This window comes from Mastigoproctus giganteus, chromosome 2 (genome assembly GCF_048544385.1).
Source record: "Mastigoproctus giganteus isolate SK-2022 chromosome 2, ASM4854438v1, whole genome shotgun sequence".
In the NCBI taxonomy this organism is placed as follows: domain Eukaryota; kingdom Metazoa; phylum Arthropoda; class Arachnida; order Uropygi; family Thelyphonidae; genus Mastigoproctus; species Mastigoproctus giganteus.
The window spans coordinates 268,908,178-268,931,464 of NC_143576.1; the positions used below are offsets into that span (position 1 = coordinate 268,908,178).

The following is a 23,287-nucleotide window of genomic DNA, read 5'->3' on the forward strand; positions in this document are numbered from 1 at the left end:
CAAGTTTCCACGTGCACTGAAATGCATTTCGGGAACCCAACCCGAATATAAGACAAGCGCGCTCTCTTCCACCCCTCCACTATAGCTAACTGAAGACGAGGAAACTCGAAAGTCGCTCGTGCGCGATTATTAGCTTATATATTTCCCTTTTTTTCTTTCTCTTAATTTAATTTAATTAGGCAACCATGGAAGGTGCACTTTCCTTTCTTAAAAATTTTTCTACAGCCCATAACTTAATTTTAAAACCCATAATCCCTGTAAAGTATTAGAATCCTATAACCACTATGTATGTGATAAAACCCTCCACCAGCTAAGCGGATTACTATGAGGTGAGTGCTGAAAATTAAGCTAAGCTATACATACGATCTAGTTATTACATTACAGCACATAAGGACTCCTTAAAATATCAAAAGGTTCCTGTCTACTTAGTTTTGATTTTTCATTTCTGGGTAAGGTTGGGCGTCCTGTATCTATGGTATCGTTAGCATATAACTCTAGTACTGTGTCATCATCCTCAGATTGAACATCAATTTCCACGTTGTTATTGCGTGTTTTCACTTTCTTCTGATTTTCAACAATAGTTTATTTTTGTGTTTCTGGCAATGTTGAGATAGGATCAGTTGCGATACTGATTGGTGTATTGCTGGTTTCATTGAATATAGGTTTCTTATTGCATGTTAGCACAGTTTTGGCCCAGGTGGTAAAGGAAATGGTCGGTTCTATAGAGACATCTGTTTAAGTTGCAGTTGAGTGGCTGTTTTTTGTAAACGATGCATATGATCAGCTAGGCATGGTTAGCAGCACTTGCTTTCTTGCTAGTGTATGCAACTTTATGTTCCACTTTATATTTCTAGATTTTTTTGAGAATGCTCCTTGGAGCCAGAACACAGCATTGCCTTGGCATGCCACATGACAATGACCATACTTCTGGCACTTAAAGCAGCAAATGGGATTCGGGATGTAAGGCAGGATCTTGCAGTTTAAGTATATTGCTTTAACAGAAGATGGGCTGACCGGGCTAGCCGGGTGGGTAAAGTGCCTGCCTAGCAACCCAAAGGTCGCGGTTTCGATTCCCGCCTCGGGCTTGGATCAATGTACTGCAAAAACCTTGGGAGGTGCATTATGGCCACAGAAGCCTATGCGCCAACAACTACCAAAAAAAAAAAAATTAAAAAAAAAATTAACAGAAGATGGAAGACTTGGAGTACTGAATGTCAAAATGATGGACCTGGTTGGTAGCAGGTTGCCATCTTTTTTGACCATAATACTTCGTGCATGTGTCACTTTCTGATCAGTAAGTGCTTGTATTATTTCATCTTCTGAGACATTTAGTATGTCCCATTCACTGATAATGCCTTTAGAGGTGTTCAGTGTGTTACGGGGCATAACTTTCACTGGAATACTGCTAAATGTTGTTAATTTTAACAATTTTTCTGAGTGACTTAGCTTAGAAGCTTCAATTAAAAGGTTTCCAGATTGGAGACATTTGACCATTTTAGGTGATCCAAAAACTGATTCTAAACATTTCTTTATTCGTAAAGGTGATAACATGCAGACAGGTTGTGTGGATAGTGAATGCATTATTAGAAATGCTGGCATATCTATACTCTGTTTTTCAGTCGTTGTCTCTTCAGACGATTCAATTCATGGTCTGAGACAGTGTTATCAAGTCTGGAACCTGTGGGTTCTAGCAGTGGATATGCACTGCAATTCATTGCTGCTCCTTTTAGCCCTGGAAGAGGGAATTCCTTCTCCCAGGTTACTGGCCCCGCTGTAGGCAGAAGAGGAGAGCAGTGCATTGCTAGCGATATCAGTAACAATGCAAGCGGGGTTAGCAGTAACAATGCAAGCGGGGTTAGCAGTAACATTGTTAGCGGTGAAGCAGTGACGTTGCCCAGAAGGGAAGCAGTAACATTGTGAGTGGTCAGCAGTAACGCTGCGAGCGGTGGGGGGTTTATGAAAGCACTAGTACTTGCCCTAAGAAAAACGCTAGATAATTGAACTAGAAAGATTGCTTGGCACTTGGGGCCAAAATCTGTATGGCTGCAAAAGCGAAAGAGTATTTTGGTTATTGCTATTTGGTTTTTAGGAGCATTAGCAACTAAGGCCATATTGCTCCGGGGATATGTGGTGGTCATTCTCTGACCTTTCCGCATCCTCCGTATTTGGTGGTCATGGGCTCAAACCCCGGTCTAATCAAGAAGTGTGTTCTATGCACTGTTGCTCCTGCCCACCTGGCTACGGAGACAACAGAGAGCATTTTGGAACGTGACCACAGTTAACTAAGGAAAGGTTCAAAGTCAACAACTGTGCCTTTGTATCACAGGTGGCACTTGGTATGTAGTAGTAGTAGTGGCATGGGATGCAAGAAAGCAAGTGTATGAGCTTATGCAGCATCAGCCAACAAAAAAAAAAAAAAAAAAAAAATCACACCATTCCCTCCAAATGCTTGTCCGGTTCCTCCTTAAATTTATTCAACCTATCAACTTCCACAACGACAGATGGAAGTTTGTTCCAGCAATTAACCACCCGCTGGCTAAAGGCAAATTTCCGCACATCTATTCTACATCTGTCTTTTCTTAATTTGAATTTATGCCCCCTAAGGTTCGTAATCTGAATAAGTGGAAGGATCCCATCAGAATTCAGCGTGCTCAACCCATTCAAGGCCTTATACACCTCAATCAGATCACTGTGCAAGTGCCTAGTCTCCAGCTGCTGCAATTTGCAGAACTTAAGCCCCTCTTGGTAAGAGGATTCCTTCATTCCCCCACAAATCTTGTTGCCCTTCTCTGTACACGTTCAAGCAAATTTACATCCATCCTAAAATGAGGCCAACAGACCTGTATGCATTACTCAAGGCGTGGCCTGACCATTGCCTTTTATGTAGCAGAAGAGTGCAGTTTCGTTATTTAATATCCAAATCTTGTATTTTCCTCATTACTTAATATATTAAAAATAATAACAAAAAAAAAATAATAATAAAGCAATTTGAAATAAAGGAGACTGTTATTATACTTCATTATTTTAACTGTTTAATCTCTCTACCTCATTGTGCCAAATTCATCTGTTGTCTCTACCGTTCTCCCAACTCCACTAACACACCGACACAGCAGGTCGAGATGCTGAGACTTTTGCAATTACTAATGACCTTGCACAGATTGTTCATTTACCTACAAGAATACCAGACAATCCTAATCATACAGCCAATACGCTTGATCTTTATCTCACAAACAACCCTTCTAAGTACACGGTCGAAGTGAGAGGTCCTTTAGGCACTTCAGATCACAACTTGGTGATTGTCTCTTCTCCAATGGAACCTTTATTTCATGGCTATTCCCAACCTCGTGTTGTTTGGCATTACAAGAATGCAAAATGGGATGACCTGCGAGACTTCTTTTCTTCTTTTGATTGGTCGGATTACTGTTTCAAAACTTCTGATGTCAACGTTTGCTCAGATCGTGTCAGTGAAATTATTCTTGCAGGAATTGAATCCTTTATCCCACACTCCACTTTAAAATCTTGTCCTTGATCTAAACCTTGGTTTTCCAATAAATATGCTAAGGCTGTTCAAGAGAAGAATGTTGTATATCGTAATTGGCTTGTTTCTAATTCTTCAGTTTCATTTTCTGCCTACACCAAAGCTCGCAACAATTGTAAAGGAGTTATTAATCAGTCCAAACTAGAGTTTGAACAGGCTAAGAGTAGAAAACTTGCCCTAATGGTAGCCGAGCATTCTGGTCTCTTTCCAAAGTTATTGGCTGCAACTTTTGCCCATCTCTGCTCCCATCTCTGTCCAAACCAGATGGTTCTATTGTCACTTCAGCCAAGGATAAAGCTAACCTGCTAGCATCTCATTTTTCTTCCAGCTCATGTATTGATGATCTTGGTAAAACCCCTCCCACCATGCTCCATTCAATGCCTCCTGTGGTCTTCCGTCAAAAGGATATCAGAAGGATTTTGATGAATCTTGATGCTAAGAAAGCTCCAGGTCCTGATGGTATTTCTCCACTTGTTCTCAAAACCTGTGCTCCTGAACTTACTCCTATTCTTTGCCGCCTTTTTTCACTCTCTTATTCCAAAGGTGTTTTTCCTTCTGCTTGGAAATTTGCTCATATCCAACCAGTCCCTAAAAAGGGTCACAAATCCGTCCCATCCAATTATTGTCCCATTGCAATTACCTCTACTCTTTCTAAAGTAATGGAGAAATCAATTAACTGCCAACTCTTAAACTACCTAGAAACCTTCCGTCTGATAAATGATCGCCAGTATGGATTCCGTCAGTGTCGATCCACTGGTGATATTCTGGCTTATGTTACCCATTTATGGACTAATTCAATGGAAAGGTTTGGTGAAACACAAGTAGTTGCTCTTGACATCTCAAAAGCTTTTGATCGTGTTTGGCATAAAGGTCTTCTAAACAAGCTTCCATCTTATGGTTTGCCAACTGTTTTTAGTAATTGGTTATCCAGTTTTCTCTCTGATCACTCACTGAGGGTGATGGTAGATGGCTCTCTGTCTTCTAACCAATGCCGGTGTCCTCAAAGGTTCAGTTCTTTCCCCCACTCTTTTCCTCTTGTATATTAATGACCTTCTTCCATTGACTGGAAATCCTATCCATAGTTTTGCTGATGATAGGACATTGCATTCCACTTTCCATTTTGAGAAACCTTGTCCTGCTCAATCAGCTTCAACTTCTCAAAAATCTGCTACCAATTCCTTAAATGCCGATCTTCAGGTAATTCTCCAGTGGGGCAAAAACAACTTAGTTGATTTCAACCCTTCTAAAACTCAGTCTTGTCTTATATCTCGCAAAAAGGATTCTTCTGCTCCTATGCTTATCTTTAGTGACACTACGATTTCTAGGCAAAATGATATTTCTCTTTTGGGGATTACCCTGACTTCTAATCTTTCTTGGAACAAGCACATCACAAATATTGCTTCCTCTGCATCTAAAAAACTTTGTTTTCTCTTTCGCTCTTGGCGTTACTTTTCTTCCAAACAGCTGCTCACTCTGTATAAAATCGTAAATCCGTCCTGCGATGGAATATTGTTCCCACATCTGGGGTGGTGTCCCCAAAACCTCTCTCAGGCTTCTAGATTCCATTCAGAAGAGGGCAGTAAGGTTAATTAATGATTCATCTCTAACAGAGTCTCTCCACTCACTTTCTCATAGATGTACTGTTTCTGCTGCATGCCTCTTCTACAGATACGTCCATGGGCACTGTTCCTCTGAACTGGCTTCTATAATTCTCGCTCTCTCTTTCAAAATAGTCCGAACACGTGCCGCCACCAGCCAACAGCCATTTACTGGCTGTTGGCTGGTGACGACTTCAAACCCACAGAACCAACTTTTCATCTTCCTCATTTATTCATTCAACTGCTGTTTTCTGGAACAACCTTCCTTCATACGTATTCCCTGAATATTACAATCTACAGTAGTTCAAGTCCAATGTCAACAAATATCTTCTTTCGTGTTCTCATCCTCCAACCCAAGCACGGTACTAAGTACTATAGGTTCTAATACCTCTCGTGTTTGGGGTTCACATAAAAAAAAAAAAAAAAAAACTGTTTTATCATTAATTTAATAAAAAAAGAAATTTTTAAAAAGTTTTTAAAAATGTGAAAAATTACATCAGTGCAACTTGTAATTTTTCACTTTTTAAAACTGTCACACTCATACAACAATGCAGTAGGAGATATAATTTTTACAGCCATTTTTTTTCAAATTTTGGGAAGATAAGGATGATGCAGATCAAAAATAAAAATTATGGAATTATGGAAAAATGCTAAAATTCAAGGACATAAATAATTTCAATGGAAAAATTATTTTTACAATTTTTTTTTTTTTTTTTGATGAGAATTTACACAGAGATGTTAGTTACACCACTGGATGGTTAAAACTAGTTATGTATTATATCATTTAATTACAGTTTTACTAGCTAGTAATTTTATTAATTGTATTTGTATTAATAGTAATTAATAGCAATTGTATTAATAAAATTAATACTTAATTGTACTAATAAAAATTGCAGTAAAATAGCATTAAAAAATACAAAGTTTGAACAAATACTTTAATTTGTTTAATTGTCACAGGTTGGCTGTGAATTTGATATAATAAAGATATTAAGTTTAATGTATTATGATTTTTTCAACTTCACTGAAATAAGGCAGGGGTTGAGAGTACCTGATTTTTTGCTTCTAAAACAACATTAATCATTGCACACATTTCAGAAGGAACTATATAGTCTGTACTTGTCCATTTGCTTCCTTTTTTCTGCCACTGTTGGAAAGCCTGTAAAGTTCTGAAAAGAAAAGTGAGAAGAAAAAAAATAATAATAATAAATAAATAGATATCCTTGTTTTGTGAAAATTTTGAAAAATATAAAAATGGCACAAGTTCAAAAAAAGATACAGTAAAACCGTGTATATATTCAGTCCCTAGAAAAATGCATTTGCATTTTTCTGGAGACTGGGAAAAATAAGGTGTGAATTTCAGGAAATGAAAACAAAGTTGATTTTTTACTTTAATTCTTTTAATACATTGAAATTGATCAGAGCTTAAAAACATTATTCAAAAAAGGGTTAAATAACTTATAAGGAATAGACATACTATATGTTTTCAGATTTTAAATTTATATATAGCTTAATGGAAACATTAAATTACAAAATACATACAGAAATGTAATTAAAATCTCTGTGTGTGTGGGAGGGGGGGACAGGTACACTGTTGTTGTTGTTAAGATTTAATGGCACAAGAGCTAAAAGATCATACTGCATCCATTCATAATTTGTTTATAGTATAGTCCCTACTGCAATGAGAATGAATGGTAACCACTAGACACAGTTGATGATTTTGGTTTTAATGTACAGAAACGACTAAGTTGCAATGTGCCAGTACAAAGTTAAATTTTCAAAAAAAGGTCTGGAATTTAATAACCATTTAAAGAGCTTACCATGTGAATAAGTTATATACAGGATTATTCAAAATGAAGTCTGGGGTTTCAAACAATTCCAGTACACACATGAGCAGACATAGGAAGAAAGAAATATTTCCAGAATGCAAGTATAGTAATGAAGTTTTTTTACATACCTCATAAATGTTCATTATGTCATAATAAATAATAAATTTTCTGTTTATACTCTGGGAAGACCAAACGGTCAGAGGAGTTCACAAGATAGATAGAATACAAGAAACAGCACCGTATTCAGTAGTCACGGGCTTGAACCCCGGTCACTCAAGGCACGTATACTTATACACCCGTGTGCCTGACCACTAGGCTATGGCGGCATTATAATGATTATGACACATGCGCTTTCCCAAACAAAAAATTCCGAAACCCTGGACTTTATTTTGAATAACCCTGTATAAACAAAAATAAATAAAATTCAGTACAAAAGTACAAATAAATTGTCTATTTTATATATGTGTATACATATTAAACGATTATAAATACAGTCGATTCCGGTTATTTGAGACACATCGGGACTAGTGCATTTTGGCCCGTTTTTTTTTTTTTTTTTTTTTATGAAAACCCCAAACACGAAAGGCATCAAAACCTATAGTACCCAGTACCGTGCATGGGTTGAATGAGAAGTATGGGGGGGAGGGGGATACCGGAAACTTTGCTCTAGAGACTAAACATGGGTTTCACCACTTCAAGCCTCCAATAAGCAAAGTGGTGGTATTTCACCGGTTGATGAAAGTCATCTACCACCTGAGAATTTTAAGTGGCTGCCCCAATTATCCGAATTTATCCGAAGTTTCATTGTATACTGTACAATAAAATCAGGTTACAATGGAGACACCATAGTAAAGTAGCGTTCACTATACGATGTGTAGTAAGTGAGACACAGGTAATTACAAACCTGTTAGTTTAACTTCTGTTCCAGGGAAATTAATGGAGGCAATAGTTAAAGAAGCATTGCAGGATCATCTAGACAAAACTTCAGTTATAGCTCGAACACAGCATGGTTTTGTTAAGGGGAAGTCTTGCCTGACCAACTTGATTGGATACTATGATACAGTCACAAAGGAACTGGATGCAGGGAATAACTTTGATATTATATACTTGGATCTTAGAAAGGCATTTGATTCTGCTGCACAAATTGGAGCAATGTGGCATTGGAGGCAAATTGCTGCTATGGATAAAAGGGTGGTTGAGGGGGAGAAGACAGAGTGGTAATCAATGGACACTGCTCATCGTGGACTAATGTTATTAGTGGAGTCCCTCATGGTTCAGTGTTGGGTCCATTATTGTTTTCTATATTTATATATGATATTGATGACGGTATATCAAGCTTAATGTCCACGTTTGCAGACGATACGAAGGGTGGTAGGGTTGTCAAGGACACTACTGACACTATGCTGCTGCTGCAACAGGATCTGGAAAGGTTGAGCAGATGGGCTGAGAGGTGGCAAATGAAGTTTAACATTGACAAACATAAAGTACTACATATGGGAAGCAGTAAACCCAGAGTAACGTATCAACTCTGTGGTACCACACTGACAGTGGTAGAGAATGAAAAGGACCCAGGGGTAATTGTGCAGGAAGACATGAAGTTTTCTCTGAGCAGTTCACACGGTCTGCAAGAGTAACTCATGGTGTCTTGTCAATGATATACAGGAATTTTTCTAGCAGGGATAAGGAGGTGATTATCCCCTTGTATAAGGCAGTGGTCAGGCCACACCTTGAGTACTGTATAGAGGTCTGGAGGCATCATTTCAGGGATGTAGAGAAGGATGTAGAGCTGTTGGAAAAAGTACAGAGAAGGGAAAAAGATTAGTGAACAGAACAAAGGGTTGCTCTTAAGTTTGCAAATTACAGTGTCTAGAGAATAGGCACCTGCGAGGTGATCTGATTGAGGTGTATAAAGCCTTGAATGGTCTGAGAATGCTCAATGCAGATGGGATTCTTCCTTTTGCTCAGAATAATCACCTGAGAAGGCCTAAATTCAAATTGAGGAAATACAGTTGTAGGATAGATATGCAGAAGTTTGCCTTTAACCAGCTTCCATCTGTCGTTGTTCCTTTTGCCTTTAACTAACTTCCATTTGTCGTTGCAGAAGTTGATAGCTTAAATAGATTCAAGGCAGAACTTGACAAACATTTGGATCAAGGGGATGGGTGAAATAAGAGTTTTTTATTTTTTTTTTTGGCTGATGCTATAAGCTTGCTTTCTTGCATCATGTGCTGATGCAAGAAAGCAAGATATGATAGATACAAGTTGATCTGTAACCAAGTTACAAAGGAGGTTAGGCAGGCGAAGGCAGATTACGAGAAATCTTTGGCAAGGGATGCAAAGAAAAACAACAAAGAGTTCTTTACTTATGTAAACTCTAGAAGGAAGGGGATGAATCAGATTGGTCCACTTGATATCGATGGGTCAACTGTTGATGATCCTGCTCAGGTAGCTAACAAACTAAATGAATATTTTGCATCGACATTCACACATGAGGAGTTATTCAGCAAGGGGAATGCCAGAGGTGTATTCAACTCTAGCAGTAAGCTACAGAATCTTGAAATAACTGGGAGTAAAGTGGAGGAAAAACTGTTGAAGATAAACAAAAGAAAGGCACCTGGGGTGGATGGGATCTATCCAGTTATATTAAAGGAGGCAGCAAAGGAAGTAAGCAAACCCTTAGCCATAATTATGAGAGCTTCCTTGGACTCAGGGGAGGTACCCATAGACTGGAAGTGTGCGAATGTGACCCCAATTCACAAAGGAGGATCAAAGGCTGACACAAGTAAGTATAGACCTGTGAGCTTAACTTCTGTTCCAGGAAAATTAATGGAGGCACTGGTTAAAGAAGCACTGCAGGATCATTTAGACAAGACTTCAGTTATAGCTGAGACACGGCATGGTTTTGTTAAGGGGAAGCCTTGCCTGACCAACTTGATTGGATACTATGATGCAGTCACAAAAGAACTGGATGCAGGGAATAACTTTGATATTATATACTTCGACCTTAGAAAGGCTTTTGATACTGTTGCACATGGAAGACTGCTACACAAATTGGAGCAGTGTAACATTGGAGGCAAATTGCTGCTATGGATAAAGGGGTGGTTGAGGTGGAGAAGACAGAGAGTGGTAATCAATGGACACTGCTCATCGTGGACTAATGTTATTAGTGGAGTCCCTCAGGGCTCAGTGTTGGGTCCATTATTGTTTTCTGTATTTATAAATGATATTGATGATGGTATATCAAGCTTAATGTCCAAGTTTGCAGACGATACAGAGGTTGGCAGGGTTGTCAAGGACACTACTGACACTATGCTGCTGCAACAGGATCTGGAAAGGTTGAGCAGATGGGCTGAGAGGTGGCAAATGAAGTTTAACATTGACAGATGTAAAGTACTACACATGGGAAACAGCAACCCCAGAGCAACGTATCAACTCTGTGGTACTACACTGACAGTGGTAGAGAATGAAAGGGACTTGGGGGTGGTTGTGCAGGCAGATATGAAGTTCTCTGGGCTGCAAGAGTAGCTCATGGAGTATTGTCAATGATATACAGGAATTTTTCCAGCAGGGATAAGGAGATGATTATTCCCTTGTATAAGGCAATGGTCAGGCCACTCCTAGAGTACTGTATACAGGTCTGGAGGCCTCATTTCAAGAAGGATGTAGAGCTGCTGGAATGAGTACAGAGAAGGGCAACAAGATTAGTGAATGGAACAAAGGGGTGCTCATACGAAGAAAGGCTTAAGTTTTGCAAATTACAGTGTCTGGAGACTAGGCACCAGCGAGGTGATCTGATAGAGGTGTATAAAGCTTTGAAAGGTTTCAGCATGCTCAATGCTGATGGGATTCTTCCTCTAGCTCAGAAAAATCACCTGAGAGGGCATAAATTCAAATTGAGGAAAGACAGATGTAGAATAGACGTGCGGAAATTTGCCTTTAGCCAGCGGGTGGTTGGTTGGTGGAACAGACTGCCATCCCTTGTGGTGGAGGTTGATAGCCTAAATAAGTTTAAGGCTCAGCTGGACAGGTATTTTGAACGAACAGAGGGGTGATGTGGAAGCGATGTCGACTGGCTTCACTTCCTTGGTTTTTATGTGTTTCTTAACTAATAGCATAACCTTTTCTGACTGAATCTCAGTTATCAGTTGATTCAACTACTGCTCATCTCAGATGTCCAAATTATTTGCTGTATGATTCCTTTCGCCTCAAAGGTGGTACTTGTGCATATGTCCGTTCTGATATTCCCTGTCAGAGACTTGGCAATTTGGAATCTCCTCTCTTTGATCTTCTCTGGCTTAAAATCTCTCTACCTCATTGTGTAAAATTCATCTGTTGTCTCTACCGTTCTCCCAACTCCACTAATCACTTGGAGCTCTTTGACTTCCTCTCTTTGCAACTTGACTTTCTCCAGTCCAACTTTCCTAACAGTGAGGTAATTTTCCTTGGTGATTTTAACGTTCACAACTCCAGCTGGCTTCCGTTTTCTAGTCACACCGACCCAGCAGGTCGAGATGCTGAGGCTTTTGCAATTACTAATGACCTAGCACAGATTGTTCATTTACCTACAAGAATACTGGACAATCCTAATCATACAGCCAATACGCTTGATCTTTTTCTCACAAACAACCCTTCTAAGTACAAGGTTGAAGTGAGAGGTCCTTTAGGCACTTCAGATCACAACTTGGTGATTGTCTCTTCTCCAATGGAACCTTTATCTCATGGCTATTCCCAACCTCGTATTGTTTGGCATTACAAGAATGCAAAATGGGATGACCTGCGAGACTTCTTTTCTTCTTTTCCTTGGTCTGATTACTGTTTCAAAACTTCTGATGTCAACATTTGCTCAGATCGTGTCAGTGAAATTATTCTTGCAGGAATGGAATCCTTTATCCCACACTCCACTTTAAAATCTCGTCCTTTATCTAAACCTTGGTTTTCCAATAAATGTGCTAAGGCTGTCCAAGAGAAGAACGTTGCATATCGTAATTGGCTTGTTTCTAATTCTTCAGTTTCATTTTCTGCCTACACCAAAGCTCGCAACAATTGTAAAGCAGTTATTAATCAGTCCAAACTAGAGTTTGAACAGGCTAAGAGTAGAAAACTTGCTTCTTGCCCTAATGGTAGCCGAGCATTCTGGTCTCTTGCCAAAGCTATTGGCCGCAACTTTTGCCCATCTCTGCTCCCACCTCTGTCCAAACCAGATGGTTCTGTTGTCACTTCAGCCAAGGATAAAGCTGACCTGCTAGCATCCCATTTTTCTTTGAGCTCATGTATTAATGATCTTGGTAAAACACCTCCCACCATTCCTAACACGCTCCATTCAATGCCTCTTGTGGTCTTCCGTCAAAAGGATATCAGAAGGATTTTGATGAATCTTGATGCTAAGAAAGCTCCAGGTCCTGATGGTATTTCTCCACTTGTTCTCAAAACCTGTGCTCCTGAACTTACTCCTATTCTTTGCCGCCTTTTTTCACTTTCTTATTCCAAAGGTGTTTTTCCTTCTGCTTGGAAATTTGCTCATATCCAGCCAGTTCCTAAAAAGGGTGACAAATCCCTCCCATCCAATTATCGTCCCATTGCAATTACTTCTACTCTTTCTAAAGTAATGGAGAAATCAATTAACCGCCAACTCTTAAACTACCTAGAAACTTTCCGTCTGATCAACGATCGCCAGTATGGATTCCGTCAGTGTCGATCCACTGGTGATATTCTGGCTTATGTTACCCATTTATGGACTAATTCAATGGAAAGGTCCGGTGAAACACAAGTAGTTGCTCTTGACATCTCAAAGGCTTTTGATCGTGTTTGGCATAAAGGTCTTCTAAACAAGCTTCCATCTTATGGTTTGCCAACTGTTTTTAGTAATTGGTTATCCAGTTTTCTCTCTGATCGCTCACTGAGGGTGATGGTAGATGGCTCTCTGTCTTCTAACTTCTCCACTAATGCCGGTGTCCCCCATGGTTCAGTTCTTTCCCCCACTCTTTTCCTCTTGTATATCAATGACCTTCTTCCATTGACTGGAAATCCTATCCATAGTTTTGCCGATGATAGCACATTGCATTCAACTTTCCATTTTGAGAAACCTTGTCCAGCTCAATCAGCTTTAAGTTCTCGAAAATCTGCTGCCAATTCCTTAAATGCCGATCTTCAGGTAATTCTCCAGTGAGGCAAAGACAACTTAGTTGATTTCAACCCTTCTAAAACTCAATCTTGTCTTATATCTCGCAAAAAGGATTCTTCTGCTCCTATGCTTATCTTTAGTGACACTCCAATTTCTAGGCAAAATGATATATCTCTTTTGGGGATTACCCTGACTTCTAATCTCTCTTGGCACAAGCACATTACAAATATTGCTTCCTCTGCATCTAAAAAACTTGGTTTTCTCTTTCGCTCTCGGCGTTACTTTTCTCCCAAACAGCTGCTCACTCTGTATAAATCGCAAATCCGCCCTGCCATGGAATATTGTTCCTACATCTGGGGTGGTACCCCCAAAACCTCTCTCAGGCTTCTTGATTCCATTCAGAAGAGGGCAGTTCGGTTAATTAATGATTCATCTCTAACAGAGTCTCTCCACTCGCTGTCTCATAGACGCACTGTTTCTGCTGCATGCCTCTTCTACAGATACTTCCATGGGCACTGTTCTTCTGAATTGGCTTCTATAATTCCTGCTCTCTCTTTCAAAACAGTCCGAACACGTGCCGCCACCAGCCAACATCCATTTACTGTCCAACTTCAAACCCACAGAACCAACTTTTCATCTTCCTCATTTATTCATTCAACTGCCGTTTTCTGGAACAACCTTCCTTCATACGTATTTCCTGAAAATTACAATCTACAGAAGTTCAAGTCCAATATCAACAAATATCTTCTTTCGTCTTCTCAACCTCCAACCCAAGCACGGTACTAAGTACTATAGGTTTAATACCTCTCGTGTTTGGGGTTCTCATAAACCCCCCCCCCCCTTCCTATCCCGTCTGTCCTTTCTGTAGACGATGTACTCCCCATATTCCAGTTCTGCATCCCTTATATCTGTGTGACACCACGTCTCTGATATCCCAACAATATCTGCCTTTGATGTTTTGAGCAAAACTTCAAATTCATCAAATTTATTTACTAAACTCCTAGCATTGGTGTACACGCAACTATACCTGCACATGTTTCTATTCTTAGCTACCATAACACAACCCATGTGTTTACTTGTACCGCAATGGCTCCCAGCAGTCTCTGAAATATCATGCATCTTGTTTTTCAGGCTTCTGCTCATTCTAATAGAAGCAGTGCAAGAATCTCTTTCACCTCTGCCAGTGGCTACTGTCAATCTACTGGTCTTTGTCTCCCCCCAAGCTAGCAGTTTTCCGACCCACCTAACACTGCCTCGATAGCACAGGAGGGAGAATCCCCTCAGCATTTAGCATGCTCAATCCATTCAAGGCGTTATACACCTCAATCAGATCACCTCACAGGTGCCTAGTCTCCAGAAGCTGCAATTTGCAGACTTAAGCCTATCTTCATAAGAGAACCCCTTTGTTCCCTTCACCAGTATTGTTGCCCTTCTGTGTACTTGTTCTAGCAACTCTACATTGTTTCTAAAATGAGGCTTCCAGACTTGTACGCAGTACTTAAGGTGTTGCCTAACCATTACATTATTATTATTTTTTTTTCTTTTTTATGAAAACCCCAAACACGAAAGATATCAAAACCTATAGTACTTAGTACCGTGAATGGGTTGAAGGAAAAGTGTGGGAGGGGAGGGGAATGCCGGAAACTTTGCTCTAGAGACTAAACATGGGTTTCACCACTTCAAGCCTCCAATAAGCAAAGTGGTGGTATTTCACTGGTTGATGAAAGTCATCTACAACCTGCGAAGGAGATAATCACCTCCTTATTCTTGCTCACAAAATTCCTGTATATCATTGACAAAACCCCATGATTTATTCTGGCAGCCTGTCTGCACTGCTCAGAAAACTTCATATCTAACTGCATAATTACTCCAATTTCTCTATCATTCTCCACTACCCTGAGTGTAACACCACACAGTTGACACATTTCTGTGGGGTTACTGCAACCCATATGCAGTACATGAATACCTTGCATTGCGCGGTTAATTCGTGCCAAAAAAATACCATGCTATGTGAAACTGCACTAATCGATATATTATTAGTATGTAAAAAAAAAGAAGTAAAGTGCAGCCATTATCAACCCACTGCAGGATGGAAGCCTCCTCAACAATTCATGCTGAGGGAAATGGACCATAATCTGCCACGCTGGTCCAGTGCTGGTTGGCAGATCGACCGTATTCAGCAGTCAGGGGATTGAACCCCGGTCTACTCAAAGAGCGTGTGCTACTGCACTGCCACTCCTGCCCACTCGGCTACGGAGGCCTACCTTTATTTAGTATACATTAGTATGTATTTTAATGTAATGCATTCCGACAATTTGATTATATGGGTTGAGTTCCAAAAATATATAGGTGTTTGTTTACTATAAATTGATGCACATGAAGTTCTTGCAAAAAAAGAAACTAAAATGATAAAAATGAAAAATACTAGTAAGTACATTAGAAATGATTTTTATTGCAGTATGTACATACCAAAAGGATATAAATGAAGTATGTACTGTATTTTTATTTTGAAATATAACTGATCAGCTTAGTTTGCACAGTTTTTTTCTTCTTTTTATCTGCATATATCTCTTTATAACATTGAATGTTATTTTGCAATGCTTGCCTTACTTTTATACCCCACTCGATGTTTGGATCTAGAAGAACATTCAGCGCCATTACATTTCTTCTTTCCACTCATATTTGCGTATAAAGGTGTAATGTTTTTAAAAAATTATTTTTAATAAAAATAGACAGCGAAAAATATTTTTACAGCTTATGCACAATCAATGACCTCACCACTCGGAATCTACAGTGTTTACTTAGAGCAGTGCCCACTGACCACCAATCTGTCTTCTCCCACTCAACCATCCATTTATCCTTTGCATCAACTTGCCCTTAATTTCATACTGCTCCAATTTGTAGAGTAGTCTTCCATGTGCAACAGTATCAAAAGCTTTCCTGAAATCCAAGTATATGATATCAAAATTATTTTTTGCATTCCGTTCCTTTCTGACCACATTAGCATTAGCATTAGTAGAGGCATTTGATGCAAGAAAGCAAGCTTATGCAGCATCAGCCAAAAAAAAAAAAAAAAAAAAAATAAAAAATAACCACTTCCACTTCACCCCTCTGTTCGTTTGAAATACCTGTCCATCTGAGCCTTAAACTTATTTAGGCTATCAGCCTCCATGACAAGGGATGGAAGTCTGTTCCACCTACTAACCACCCGCTGGCTAAAGGCAAATTTCCGCATCTTCTATCCTACATCTGTCTTTCCTCAATTTGAACTTATGCTCTCTCAGGTGATTATTCTGAGCAAGAGGAAGGATCCCATCAGCATTGAGCATGCTCAAACCATTCAAGGCTTTGTACACCTCTATCAGATCACCTCGCTGGCCTAGTCTCCAGACACTTTAATTCGCAAAACTCAAGCCTTTCTTCGTAAGAGCACCCCTTTGTTCCATTCACTAATCTTGTTGCCCTTCTCTGTACTCGTTCCAGCAGCTCTACATAATCCTTGAAATGAGGCCTCCAGGCCTGTATACAGTACTCTAGGTGTGGCCTGACCAATGCCTTATACAAGGGAATAATCACCTCCTATCCCTTCTAGAAAAATTCCTATATATCGTTGACAATACACCATGAGCTACTCTTGCAGCCCATCTGCACTGTTCAGAGAACTTCATATCTGCCTGCACAACCACCCCCAGGTCCCTTTCATTCTCTACCACTGTCAGTGTAGTACCACAGAGTTGATACGTTGCTCTGGGGTTGCTGTTTCCCATATGTAGTACTTTACATTTGTCAATGTTAAACTTCATTTGCCACCTCTCAGCACATCTGCTCAACCTTTCCAGATCCTGTTGCAGCAGCATAGTGTCAGTAGTGTCCTTGACAACCCTGCCAACCTTCGTATCGTCTGCAAACTTGGACATTAAGCTTGATATACCATCACCAATATCATTTATAAATACAGAGAACAATTAAGGACCCAATACTGAACCCTGAGGGACTCCACTAATAACATTAGTCCACGATGAGCAGTGTCCATTGATTACCACTCTCTGTCTTCTCCCCCTCAACCACCCCTTTATCCATAGCAGCAATTTGCCTCTAATGCCACACTGCTCCAATTTGTGCAGCAGTCTTCCATGTGCAACAGTATCAAAAGCCTTTCTAAGATCCAAGTATATAATATCAAAGTTATTCCCTGCATACAGTTCTTTTGTGACTGCATCATAGTATCCAATCAAATTGGTCAGGCAAGACTTCCCCTTAACAAAACCATGCTGTGTCCGTGCTATAACTGAAGTCTTGTCTCGATGATCCTGCAGTGCTTCTTTAACCAGTGCCTCCATTAATTTTCCGGGAACAGAAGTTAAACTCACAGTTCTATAATTACTTGTGTCAGCCTTTGATCCTCCCTTTTGAATTGGGGTCACATTTGCACATTTCCAGTCTATGGGTACCTCCCCTGAGTCCAAGGAAGCTCTCATAATTATGGCTAAGGGTTTGCTTACTTCCTTTGCTGCCTCCTTTAATATAACTGGATAGATCCCATCCGCCAGTGCCTTTCTTGTGTTTATCTTCAACAATTTCTCCTCCACTTTACTCTCAGTTATTACAAGATTCTCTAGCTTACTGCTAGAGTTGAATACACCTCTGGCATTCCCCTCGCCGAATAACTCCTCATGTGTGAATGTCGATGCAAAATATTCATTTAGTTTGTTAACTACCTGAGCAGGGTCATCAACAGTTGACCCATCGATATCAAGTGGACCAATCTGATTCATCCCCTTCCTTCTAGAGTTTACATAAGTAAAGAACGCTTTGCTGTTTTTCTTCTCATCCCTTGGCAAGGATCTCTCGTAATCTGCCATCTCCTGCCTAACCTCCTTTGTAACTTGGTTACAGATCAACTTGTATCTATCATAGGCTTCTGTGTCACGTGTTAATTTGTATGTATCCCATGCATTTTTCTTCTCTGCCATATGCCTCATTAGTTCATCTGACATCCATTTAGGCCTAAATCTTGAACAATATTTCTTAGTTGGTATGTAAAGTCTAGTAGCTTGCAAGACAAGTTCTTTGAATGCTTCCCATGTTGAATTTGCTGTTGGTAGCATCAGTTGATCCCACTGTATAGAATTTAAATACTGTCTCAGTCCATCGTAGTCGCCTTTACGAAAGCAATACCCCTTCCCTTTACCCCTAATGGTAGTTACCTCTTTGAGTAACTCTCACTTCAGAACACTGTGATCACTGCCACCTAGTGGTTCATTTATCTGCAGATTCTTAATGCATGAAGAATCACTACTGATAATCAAATCAAGAGTATTACTCCCTCTAGTTGCCTCCTGAACATGCTGATGTAGAAAACAATCATCCAATAAATCCACAAAAGCCTTGCTAGTGTGTGAGTGACCAGCCCCCAAATTCCAGTCAATATCTGGGAAATTAAAATCCCCCATTATAAGACTCTCTGATTTACTGGCCCACTCTATTTCTCTGTACAGTTTCTTATTATACTCATCAGAGTCGTTAGGCCTATAGCACACTCCTACTCTTAATTTTGATCTCCCAATGCTTATGTCACACCAAACTGACTCGACACTGCACTGTCCAGCGATGTCGACTGGCTTCACTTCCTTGGATTTTATGTGTTTCTTAATAGTATAACCCATCCTCCCTTCCTATCCTGTATATCCTTTCTGTAGACACTACTACCTTAGATCCTAATTCTCTGGAAATGAAAATTACTGAACTTATTTCGAAGGCCTCTGATCTTAGCTTTGTAAAGAGGAAAAGAATCATAAACTCTGTTCCGTGGTGGACTGCCAGTCTTACTGCTCTTCGGCGTCTTCTCAGGGCTGCTCGACGTGATCTAAATAGGGCCAAAAGGTCAGATAGGCCTCCTGCAGAATTGAATAGGCTCTTTGAAATTTACAGAGCTGCTAGAAGCAACTACTTTAACACTATCCGGAAGGAGAAATCTCTTGCATGGGATAGATTAGTTGAAAAAACTATTAAAAATGATCCCTGGGGCCTACCTCACAAAGTTCTTGCGTCAAAATTACATCTGCATACCCCACAGAATTCAATCTCACTTCCCAATTCCTCTGAAACTCTCACTTGGTCTGCATTTATTGAAGCGATTTTAGATGAACTTCTTCCACAGGATACTTCGGTTCCTGAAAGTAATGACCAGACTCTGTTTCGTCTTCAACATCTTTCCTTTGAAGGCCCCTCAAATGAACCTCCTTTTACCGTTGAGGAAATCGATACAGTGGTCAACTCTTTCTCTTGTGGCACAAGTCCTGGGCTTGACAATCTTGAGGTCTCTATCGTAAAGCGCACTTGGAAAACTAAACCCTGTCTCATTGCTACCTTAATGAATACTTGTTTGCTTTATGGTGTCTTCCCAGATCGTTGGAAGACTGCCAATCTTAAACTGCTAATTAAGAGTCCGGCTAAACCCGTTGACTCACCTTCCTCCTATAGGCCAATCTCTCTTTTTCCTTTTCTTGGGAAAATTCTGGAAAAACTTCTTGTTGCAAGATTTAAAGACTACTATGTTTCTAGGAATCTCTCCTCTTCTTCCCAGTTTGGTTTCACGAAGGGCAGATCAACTACAGATGCTATAAATCTTCTTTTAAATACTGTTAGAACATCTCCTGCAAAATACGTTCTCGGTCTCTTCGTGGACTTCAAAGGGGCCTTTGACACCTTGTGGTGGCAGAGCGTCCTGAAGAGGTTCCGAAGGGCCGAGGTTTCCTGTCCTATCTATAGCCTTATTTCCAGCTACTTTCAAGATAGGAACCTTGTGGTCTCATCGGGCTTCTGCTCGGTTTCGAGACCGGTTTCTAGGGGTTGTCCTCAGGGATCCGTTCTTGGCCCAGTCTGCTGGAACGTGGTCCTTGATGGATGGCTAAATGCCCCTCATGGCGATATTGTTAATATTGCCTATGCTGATGATCTTGCCCTGCTGATCCCTGGGAATTCTCGCCTTGAGCTTGAAACAAAGGCTAACCAAATCTTGGATGATCTACACATATGGTGCTCACTTCATAAACTTTCGATTTCTGTATCTAAGACAAAGCAGCTTCTCTTAAAAGGTCTGTTAAATCGTAATCGTCCTCCTGTGGTGAGGCTTCTCAACCAGACAATCAAGCTTGTACGTGAATTTAAATACCTTGGGGTGGTGATTGATGATCGTCTTTCTTTCATTCCACACTGCAAATTCCTAAAGGTAAAAATTAAATCAACTACTGGCTGGTTAATTCACATTGCCAGATCTCTTTGGAACCTCAAATCTAGAACATTGGGTTTATACTACAAATCTATATTCCTCCCAATTGTTACATATGGCGCGGGTGCGTGGGTTCCCGTGTTCAAAAATCTCTCATCATTAAAATTCTTCTACAGACGCAAAGATCCTTCCTTTTGGCCACGAGCAGGGCATGTAGAACTGTTTCTACTGATGCCCTGCTAGTTCTGAATGGGCGCCTTCCCATTCATTTAGAAATTATCCTTGCATTTCTTAAATTTCACAGGAGGCGTCTTACCCCTGCTTCCATTGGTGTTTTTGAAAATAATTATAATAACTCTACCGACCTTGAAGTTTCTCGACTGCTCAGTTTAGCCCTTGATGAGTGGCAGCTCTCTTGGGATGACTCTTCCCTTGGCAGAATTACTTTCTCCTTCCTTCCTAAAGTCTTTGTAAAATCTAAGAATCTTTCCTGGCTTCAACCTGGACTTTTTTCCTCTTTTCTTCTTACGGGTCACGGCCTTAACTCCCGCCTTTTTAGGTTTGGACTGGTCCCCTCTCCTCTTTGTCATTGTGGAGCTGAGCAGACGGTGGAACATTTAGTCCTAAATTGCAACATATATTTAGATTTACGTTACCAGCTCATGTTAGACACTAATGTTTACACCCTAGATGATTTCCCAAAATTTTTGGAAACATCAGAATCCTTCTCAGCTTTTTGTAACTATGCTAACTCCGTGTTTAGAAGACGAAAGATGCCAAACACAGCTCATCCTGTTTAACTCAAAATTTTGGATTAAAAAAAAAAAAAAAAAAAAAATTATTGTTTAGAATTACAGCTTCCTCTTTTTATGTAATTGTGATCTTAATTTTATTATGACTCTTGGAGTTAATAGCCTTGTTAAATCTCAAGTTTTCCTCATTGTGTGTTAAGATACTAGAATTGCAGTTCTAAATTGCAAAATCACTGAAGGTTATTAGATTGCTTGTTATTTAGTGTAACTGCTTAAAACTCTTACCAACTATTGTTCAGACAAGTTCTTCTGGGCTTCTCAGAAGTCTCGTCTTCTCACTGTAAATTTTTGGAAAATTTTGTAATTAGATGCTAAGTTAAGTTAAGTTATTGTGTCTCAGACACAATTAAATTTGTTTCTTGAGTTTTCCTTTCTCTGGCTGGCTGAGGTTGGGCTCCTCTTCCAGTCGGAGAAAACCTAACTTTCCTCTCTGTTCTTAGTTGTTAATTCATCCTACCGTTTTCTGCTCCTTTCTTAAGAGAATATCTCTCTTCTTTCTTTGTCCAACTTCTCCTTCCCATAACTTTCACGGGTTTACCACTGGTTGGAAACCCTCTTAGCGGTTACTAACCCCTGGAGCGCCTCCTCGTGGCAAGGTACGGGAGTCTGGACGCAGGTGGCTTCCCCCCCTGCTCCAGGCTGCAAAGTCTCCAGGGCCGGCAAACAACACCCATCAGAACCTACACTAAAACATACACACATACATTTACACACACTTGCCGGCTATAAATAAACTACAGAAGATACAGCGGTATATAGGGGAAACCCTGGAGGCCGCAATCATTACACGAATACCTTGTACCTTGTACCTTGTAGACATTGTACTCCCCAAATTCCAGTTCTGCATTCCTTATATCTGAGTGACACCACATCTCTGAAATCCCAACAATATCTGCCTTTGATGTTTTGAGCAATAACTCAAATTCATCAAATTTATTTACTAAACTCCTAGCATTGGTGTACACGCAAGTATACATGCACCTGCTCTTCCTCTTAGCCACCCTAACACAACCCATGTGTTTACTTGTATGTACCCCCATGATTCCCAGCAGTTTCTGAAATATCCTGCATCTTATTTTCCAGGCTGCTGCTCATTCCAATAGAAGCAGTGCAAGAATCACTTTCTCCTCTGCCAGTGGCTACTGTTAATCTATTAGTCCTTGTATCCCCCCAATCTAGCAGTTTTCCGACCCACCTAACACTGCCTCGATAGCGTCAGCAAACATTCTTGCACTCTTTCTATTTAAGTGTATCCCATCCCTGTAGAAGCAGTCTCTCCTGTTAACAAGTACAGACCAGGCTGAAAAAAATTCTACCCCTTGAGCCCTGCACAATCTTTCGAGGGCCGAATTGATTGACAGGGCTCTCATCATATACTCCCTCCTATTGTGTCTGGGCACATCATAGTATCCAATCAAATTTGTCAGACAAAACTTCCCCTTGAAAAACCCATGCTGTGTCCGAATTATTACTGCTGTCTTGTTTAGATGATGCTGCAATGCTTTTTTAACCAGTGACTCCATTATTTTCCCTGGTAGAGAAGTCAAACTACCAGATCTGTAATTACTCGTGTCATGCTTTGTGAATTGGAGATAAATTTGCATATTAGCATTAGCATTAGTAGAGGCATTTGATGCAAGAAAGCAAGCTTATGCAGCATCAGCCAAAAAAAAAAAAAAAAAAACCCACTTCCACTTCACCCCTCTGTTCGTTCAAAATACCTGTCCAGCTGAGCCTTAAACTTATTTAGGCTATCAACCTCCACCACAAGGGATGGAAGTCTGTTTCACCAACCAACCACCCGCTGGCTAAAGGCAAATTTCCGCACGTCTATCCTACATCTGTCTTTCCTCAATTTGAATTTATGCCCTCTCAGGTGATTTTTCTGAGCTAGAGGAAGAATCCCATCAGCATTGAGCATGCTTAAACCATTCAAGGCTTTATACACCTCTATCAGATCACCTCGCTGGTGCCTAGTCTCCAGACACTGTAATTTGCAAAACTTAAGCCTTTCTTCGTAAGAGCACCCCTTTGTTCCATTCACTAATCTTGTTGCCCTTCTCTGTACTCGTTCCAGCAGCTCTACATCCTTCTTGAAATGAGGCCTCCAGACCTGTATACAGTACTCTAGGTGTGGCCTGACCATCGCCTTATCTCCAGT

General features: G+C 40.2%; 1 protein-coding gene across 4 annotated transcripts in view; it reads right to left on the reverse strand.

Moving 5' to 3' along the window:
- Cadps (calcium-dependent secretion activator 1) overlaps positions 1-23,287 on the reverse strand; it is a 1,208,856-nt gene that overhangs the window by 209,300 nt on the left and 976,269 nt on the right. For all 4 annotated transcript variants that reach the window (XM_090389907.1, XM_090389906.1, XM_090389908.1 and 1 more), the window contains one exon: positions 6,185-6,302. In XM_090389907.1, coding sequence (XP_090246033.1) covers positions 6,185-6,302 — 118 coding nt within the window. The remainder of the gene's footprint in view (positions 1-6,184; positions 6,303-23,287) is intronic.